This window comes from Rhopalosiphum maidis, chromosome 2 (assembly GCF_003676215.2).
Source record: "Rhopalosiphum maidis isolate BTI-1 chromosome 2, ASM367621v3, whole genome shotgun sequence".
NCBI classification, from domain to species: Eukaryota; Metazoa; Arthropoda; class Insecta; order Hemiptera; family Aphididae; genus Rhopalosiphum; species Rhopalosiphum maidis.
Genome location: NC_040878.1, coordinates 34,243,595 through 34,252,658, shown reverse-complemented (window position 1 = coordinate 34,252,658; position 9,064 = coordinate 34,243,595). Strand labels below are relative to the sequence as shown.

At 30.3% G+C, this 9,064-nt stretch overlaps 1 protein-coding gene across 1 annotated transcript; it reads left to right on the top strand.

The window, feature by feature from the left end:
• The first annotated feature begins 1,099 nt into the window (after window positions 1-1,099).
• On the top strand, window positions 1,100-5,110 carry LOC113551879 (RGM domain family member B-like). The gene is made up of 4 exons (XM_026954431.1): window positions 1,100-1,636; window positions 2,085-2,201; window positions 2,857-3,314; window positions 3,379-5,110. Exons 2-4 carry the CDS (start codon window positions 2,144-2,146, stop codon window positions 4,027-4,029), a joined length of 1,167 nt encoding a protein of 388 aa, XP_026810232.1. The 5' UTR covers window positions 1,100-1,636; window positions 2,085-2,143; the 3' UTR covers window positions 4,030-5,110.
• Window positions 5,111-9,064: the final 3,954 nt, after the last annotated feature.

Below are 9,064 nucleotides of genomic sequence, written 5' to 3'. Positions count from 1 at the left end.
TCTGACGACATTATATTTTTGTATGTTAAATTGTAAATTATTCATTAATCATTGTGATTTTAAGTATTTTATTTTATCAAACGCCAATATACATTTTAAATTTTTTATGCTCCGAAACAGAACATTTTACTGGGGATTTTGTATTAAAAATTAAAATCGAGAACAAGTTATAATCTGAATGTTTAAAGTTTAGTTGATGAACGGAGTAGTACAATGACGCTTTACGAGGTTATCTCTACAACTCCCGTCCGCTGCCAGAAATTTAAATGTCTAATATTTTAATACAACAAACCAATTACTATAAAAATAATTAGGTACTAATTAATTCGATATCTGATTTTTATAAATCGAAATTGTTACCACAAGACACATGATTATATTACAAAAATTAATGTTCCGGTTAACGACGTCAAATCGTATAGTGGACGTCGGGCAATGGGCATGTAAAGCGAAAAAGATATTTACGCAAACACATGGTTAAATTCGTCTTGGGACGTTAGTGGTTCGCGATAGATGAAAATCAACCCGACCGCCCTGTACACACAATAATACAATATTAAATATCGTACGTTTTAGGTCGTTTATAATATTATTATTATTATTGTTATATGTAGGGGTAAGACGAGAACGAGTATTGTGCCATACAGACGAAAAAGATAAAAAAAAAAACAACACACGTATACCTATCAAATATTATATTATACCGAACAATGAGTGATAATATCGTGTATTGGTACACACGCATGTACGTGCGGTGTAATAATACGTGGCGGCGCGGGGTCGGGAAGGGGGCACAGGGGGTTGGCAGCCGCACAGAAGGAATCCCACGAGCCGACGACACCAAGTCTGGGACCGAACGCGCGCAATGTGTGTGCACGCACGGCGAAACGGCCGCCGTACGCACCGTCCGCCCGCCCGCCCGCCGGCATACCACAGGCCGTCACCCCATCCGCGTTTCCCCACCGCGCCGGCCCGCGCGTTGACGGCTTTCGCAGCCAAGGCGGCTGCGATGCCCGTTATACACGACCGGTCGCGCCGATTGGTCCGACCGCATTCCCTTCTGCCACCGCCGCCGCCGCAGCCGCCGCGCGACCGTATCTCGTTGTCGGCCGGCCGTCGCAGTGAGTCTACCGATCGCCGAGACCGCGCGTTACGACAACAATAATATACTATATATTATTATTATTATTTTTTTTTCCTCCCGAACACGACGTTATCGTTGTCTGTACGCGCACGTACACACACTACTCACACCTCTGCGACGGCGATAGCGACGGACGCTGTTTGCACGCGACCAATATAATAATAATAGTTGTTTACAATAACTCGTACTTCTCGTCGTGTACCTCGGCAGAGCACAGTCTGTGGTTGACGGTATTCCGGCGATACTGCTGCGCGTCATTGCATCGTCGTCCGTGGACCACCGTAGTGCGATATCGTCAATAATCGACGCCGCCGCCGTTCGTATTAGAATATTATTATTTATTTCGCGGGCGACCGTTTACGAATCGATCGGCCTCCTCCTCCGCCGCCGCCGCCGGAATTGATGCTGTTCGTCATCCGAGTGCGATTGTCGCGTCCCCTCTGTCGTCATCGTCCTCTTCACGCTCCCGTGCTCCGCCGTCCGCTGTAAATGGTAATGTTCGCGAAATGTCGCAATCAGTTTATTACCTATTATTATATTATACGTATTTATATATATATGTGTGTGTGTGTGTGTGTGCAGGTAGATGCATATTAATATAATAATAATAATATGTAAATATGTTACTTATTATTATTTATTAATTGCTGTGCATGCCTATCTCTGTGAATCGACCTCGGACGTGCCGACTTTTATTTGCTATTTTCAGATAATATTTTTACAACTGTTGTGTCATAATATTGTCCGCTTGGACGTTTTGTCTGTATAACCGTCTTATGTCGATTCGATTCTGTACTATATCCATGTGCCACAATATAACTTGTAGTCGCTGGCATTACTTTGATGATCTTTGTCGTTTATTAATCCGTTGGAGACTTGCTTATTATATTATTGTTTACTTTTATTAAATATATTTTCTTAACCAGTCATGTTTTTACAGTTTTGTCATGAAGACATGGTGACGTAGTCGGTCGTCTGTGTTTATTACACTCCTGGAGAATGTTCGTTTCAAACCTCATTCATCGTATTTGGATAATATGGGCCACTGTTATTGCAGGTAAGAGTTTTGGTAATATTATTCATTAGGTGATTAAATGATTTGTAATGTAATAAATCGTATTAAGCATACCTATTACCTTTTACTTATTATTTATTAGTACCAATACTTAGTAGTTGTCTAAGTATAACCCATTAAATTCATATTTTCGCTTGATCAATTCAAATCTTACTTATTTACTTATCAAATTAAATCAATCACAATGTAATTCCATGCTAATATAACATTGAGCATATAAATTAGTATTTGTTTACGTTTTGCTAGGTGCTGGTTTAGTTTACATCCGTATAGCGCTACCGTATATGATTGTTTATCAGTGATTTGTTTATTATATTTTCTGGCGGTTTTCATAGTAGTACCGAATACCAATAAATTATTTGTTGTTAATAATAATAATTATAAATAATACTATTTCATTGAGCTCTTATACATAACAATTTAAAGCATTTACTTCCTACTTAAAACCATTAAATGAAATGAACTCAATAAATGATTTTTAAAAGTTAATATACTGAACACTGGTTTATAAACAGCATTTAAATTAAACAGATTAGCATGTATAAAATTATCTTATGTTGTCTATTTTAGTTTAATTATCAGTTTTTATATTAATTTGTTAAATCGAATCAAATGAGTAATATACATTTTTTTTTAGTGTGCACCTGTGTTCCACTATGCCCTCAAGATACGTGCATTTTACCTAATAGTAAGGACAATCAATGTAGAGATTTAGATGTATACATTAAGTGTATGAAATCATTATCGAAAAAATGCCGTGGCGACATTGGATATCATTCAGCTGTTACAGTATCAAACTCGGAGTTCAAAAAGTCGTGCACTAGTCATGATGATTTTTCCAGAAATAATAGTAGTGAACATTCCCAAATAGCTCTGTCAACTCACAATGCACCTTCTTGTCCATTACTATTTGATGATAAAAAAGAACACCGGTTTTGTGGCTTATTTGGTGATCCTCACTTGAGAACATTTGATGGAAAGTATCAAACTTGTCGGATTCATGGAGCTTGGCAAGTGATTGAGAATCCGTTTTTTGGAATTATGGTAACCAATGATGCCGTTGTAAATAGCACAACAGCCACAGCTCCAACTAAGGTATTTAATTAATATTTTTATATTTAAAGAAAAATATCTTTAATCATAATTTTTAAATTTTTAGTTGACAGTTATATTAAAAGCGCATAAACCCGAGTGTACGCTACAGAAATTGTATGAAGCACAAGGAGATTTTCAATTACCGAATGTATTTGAAGACGGTTCCACTTCATCTGGACCAGCTTCGTCGCCAACTGTTTCTCTTTCGTGGCGTTCCAATGATCCCAACAGTGAGACAGTAATCATTCGATTATCGTATATTTCTACAATTATAACTGTGACCCGTGTTGGCAAATATTTGTCCATTTCTGCTAAATTGCCAGACCAGTTAGCACAAATGTTTAATCAAGATAAGCATGTATTATGTTCTACTGGTTGTCCACTTTCTGAACAAATAGACATTAAACAAGTTACAATAAGTGAATTAGATCGTGTGTTGACTTCGTGTCACAACAGTGTTGGACCCACCGGTCATAAACTAACTGATCAGTATTTAGATTGGTGTGTGTTTGATATGATGACCTCTCACGATGAACAGTTCATCAATGCTTCACATGCAGCATACTCTGATGTATTATTTTTTGAACCACGCTCATTGTTTAATAGGACGATTAGTGTATTTGAGTTCAACCCCAATTCAACAGCTGGGGCCAATCGTACACATAGATTACACTTATTTATTCTCACTATCATTGCATTGTACAACTTTCTTTGAGTGTTCCTAGTATTTTAGTTTAAGTAACTACTATCATTTACTGTCTATCTTACACACGTTCAACATCATAAAACTAAGATTTTCAGTAAATTTTATGTTTACGTAAGTCATAAGTTATTTAAATTACATATATATTTTATATTTTTTTGTTAATTCGCAATTTGCCTTACCAATGGAAACGTAAATAATATTCTCTACAAATGTTACTATAGTATAGTTTAAATTATGTGCGTGTAACATAAAGATAATAAAAGCTAAAACACAGCCCTTTAAGTATTTAATATATTTTTTCTATTAATTTATATTTAATTTTAATAGACAATGTTTTTGTTTCTCTGCCAATATTTATTCAACAAATTGATTAATCTTGTTAATCTCAAGTCTGTAGATTAAAAAACCTAACAACTTAATTTATATTGCTCAGTGAATGCACATTCATATATTTTTTTATTTTTTATGGATACTTTTTAATTGAATGACGTGTTACAAAAAATAAAAATATGTAACAAAAGTAATAATGAACAAACACAAATGCGTATAATTTTTTTTTTTACTTTTTAAGTATTTTGACATACTAAACAATGTAATTTAGATTTTTGCTATTTTTGATTTATAAGTTATTTAATAAAATAGCTTTACAATATAAGTTTATTGCAATCCAAATATTATCTCAAGAATGTATATACAGTAGTTAATTTTTAAACTCGAGAGTTAAATGTTTTGCAATAATTAACTGAAGTAAATATGTAACATCATTATTGTTTTTGCTTTTATATTGGTCAGCTATGCTTGCCAATTGTGTATTTGTAAAACGTTACCATCTTATTGTATAAATCAGTGTACAAAGAAAGCAAATATAGGTATCATTAAGTAGAATTTATTTAGTACAATATGTCTGATCCTAGTCCGAATTTTGTGATTTTATTTATATATGTAATTTTAAGGATTTTTTATATGTTAAAATAAATTATGCATAGATATTTTTTTTATATAAACACATTTTTGTGTGTGAATTCATAATTTGAATTATTAGTTGGTGATTTGATTAAGCCAATAGTGTCAATTAAATTTTTATGTAGTTATGTATATTATTATATACTTTTATAATAAAAATAAGTGTAAATATATACACTTAAACATTTTACACTTAGTATCTAACCAAATAAACTATTATTAATTTTACAAATACATTGTGTTTATTAATGTTTCCAATACAATTATTATGTATTATGCATACAGTATTATTATTATTATTATTATTATTATTATTATGAACCTTTAACATAACACATGAAAAATATACAAATACTGCCGATTATGTTTAGGTTATTATTTATTATTTTATAAGTTATCATTAAGATTTAAGATTATTTAGATAATCTTTACATATTTTGTAATTAGTAATTAACTAAATAGATTTTGAACAAATTACTTAAAAACAAAAATACAATATGTACAACATTGAAGTATTAATAATAAAAAAATTAAATTGTCAGCTTCTTGAAGATTTTTTTTATCTTGTTTATATTTTTATAAAAAGTACAGATTTAATTAAAAACTTGACAGTATTTGTCAAAGAAAATATAAATATTTGTTTTGTTGTAATGACTAATAAATCAGATAATAAACTTATTGTAATTAAAACTTATAATCAATGAATATAGTTACTTAAAAACCAGAAAAATCTAATTTTCTAATGAATTTTACAAGAGAGGTTGTGATGATTTTCAAAATTAATTTTTTTGTTTTACATTTGTCGAGAAAAAATACCGAGTAATAAAAAGACAGTTTTTATTTACTCTCCTATTTTATTTACTAATTAAAGTGGTAAAAACAAAAGAGAACATTTGAAAATAGAGTACTGGTTGGTTCGGAATTTAAAAATAAAAATCGTATACACTAGCGTCATCTGTCCACAAAAGTGATTATTGAACTCAGATTTTCAAACCGGCGACCAGATTCAATTACATTTGAAAAAGTATTTCTGAACGTGGTATAATGAAATAATTTATTATTCATATTTATAATTTATAAACATATATTATACAATTAAATGAATGGATCGTATCTTAACGTGTTCCGGTTTAGCGGTTGTCGGTTGAGTCGCGGAGACCATTACTGTCCGCCGTGGTCCGAAGAATTTCATCCTGCAACTTGCGCTATATATTGTATTGATGTATTATAATACATTAATATGCACCGCATTGATGACTGTAATGTATGATACAGGCAGTTAAAATCTACTTGGGGCAGATTATTTATTAGTAGGGTCCAAATTTCATTGATTGAACGATTTAATATAGGTGGTTGTGCTGTGTAGTTAGGTACCTACACTAAAAATAAAATATATAGACTTAATTTTTTTTTATTCGTGGGTTAGCATTGTATATTTACATTATAAATTATGGATAATACATTTTAAATTTAGATAATTTTAAATAATATAAGACATTTAAAATTATTTTAATCCCAACTGTTCACGTTCACAATAATATGTATAGGTATATCTATTATAAATGTAGAAAATATATGGGCTTCAAGAATTTGAAGTATAATTAATATTATTTTAATAATATAATATTCATGACACGACTACAAGATAATAATCTCACATTTCTTTATTTTAATTTAAGTACTAAGTTTTTAATCTGTATATTATAATAAGCATATATAGCCCAAGTATCAATGATTGACGGACATGGAGATGAGCAAAGGTGCAGACGGCAATTTGTTCGAGTTGCCAAATTTGGCCCGTGGGTATGGGTAGTAGGGACTTAAGTAATTTTAAATGTAATACTTTCTTATGTTGTAGGATTCTAAAAAAATATCATAATGTCATTGAAGTCCTGTAGGTCTAGGACTCTAGGTGCGGTAAAGTTCGGCCACTCATTATTGGCATAATGCCACGGTCATTGGGTTATTAATTTCAGTAAATGTAATGCATATTGGGAAACGATGTGGTTTTGTTTGGTATAGGTAGTGGTATTAATAATTTGTATTAATCGGTTGCAAATACGGTTTTAGTCGTTTAGAATAAATACGAAGTTTGGATTATTTATTTACATATAAAACCTATCTATTTACGGTGTTAACTAAAGTCTAAAAGACAATTAAAAAGTTCTTTGTTGATCTTTATTTTAAATAATGAATATATATATATATATATAATACACAAGTGAACACTGTGCAATTTTATTGTAATACCTATAACGATATAATGACGATTCTTATGGAAATAAATCGATACAACGAACTTAAATATAAAATATACTATGTTTTAATACGAAATGAGAGTGACCCAATTCCTGATCACGAGGATCCAGGACGATTTTAAATAATTCTCAGAGAAACAATATCAATAATATATTAATATTAGTTATACGAACTATATTGCTGTTATAATGCTATTGACTCGATAATCTTATTGTTTTCATAAAAATGCACGCGATTTTAGTAAACAAAAAAAATACGGCCTGCGGTGCTTTGTTTATGCAATTTTAATACAATGCGTGTGGCCGTGTGGGTGATAGTAAGTAATATTTAATACTAATGTATAATAGTAATACATTTATAATTATCCTTATAGTAATAGTATTTATAGTTTTATACCTAGTCGTTATTTAATATTGAAGAATTTTTGCCATAATATTATATTTCAAGTATTATTTTGTTTCAATAAAAAGTAATAATATGATTTGAAAACAGTAATTTGAATAATAATTAATAAATAATACTTTATTATTATTATCATTATTGATAACAATAAAAGATGTTTTGAATGGTATTCTTTAACTATTTTAGTTCTTAAAAAATAATAATGGGTAAGTAACTTATTATTGATTTAATCATGTTTCCATAATTTCAGTCCTTAAATTCAGCGGGTATGTGAAAAAACTATTTTAATGTATGTTGTGTAGAAGGAACTCACGGCGGTATATACAATCCTTTAGAACACACGTTTGTGTTTATAACAAAACATATTTAAAATTAATTTATAGTTACCAGATTGTTTGGACAAACTAATATGTTATAATAACAATTTCTGTAATTTATAGCTTATTATCATCGTGATTTAGTAATATTATAATACTTGTAATAGTTGTACTTATATTGAGTATTGATTTTTTCGTTCAATTCAAATCATACTCTGATTTATATCTCTAATTTAATGGAAATTGAATGGTAAAATTTAAAGAGAATATTATATACATTCGTATTATTTTATCCATTTTGTGTGTCACTACGACCATTAGAGATTTAGTAACATAATTAGTTCAATCCTATGGATGAAGATCTGCATGTCATGGTCATCATCTTTTATATTCGTAATTATTGGTATAACTGCGAGTAGGTACCTCTGGGTACGTACATACTGCATACCTACCTACAAAGTATTATATTATTATATTTTTATTTAATATGATGGTCATTGGTCAGTATTTAGGTAGCACAAGTGTGAAATTATAATGTGTACAGGATTATTAACATAAACAGTTAAAATTCGTCGGAGTTAATGTGAGAGTGAATGATTTAGAAATCAAATTGTATACAGTCACGACAATGTTCTATCTTTTAGATTCTTTAACATGACATAACTAAAAAAGTAAATATTGACCACTAAAATCATTATGTAGAAAATGACACATAAGCGGCTATATATGATGGCATAATAAGGCACTTTTAATGAATAATATTAAGTACTTACGTACTATTGTATTACAGCGTATTCAATTGTTACATAACAATAATAGTAGTACGAATAGAAGATATAATATATATTATAGTAGTACAATTAATTTTGTTTCGAAATACATTGTTTAGACTCCTAGTAAGTTCGTCTATAAAATTTTTACGTATTTATGTGTATGTACACACGTACACGTAATAACTAATAGTAAATTAGTGTTGAATTAATTATAATATGAAATTATTCATAAACGAAGTTCATTATTCATTATTAATCAATGTTCAACTGGCTACATTTTAAAAAAAATAAATGTTTTTTTCGCGTTATATAATATGAAACTTATGAGTT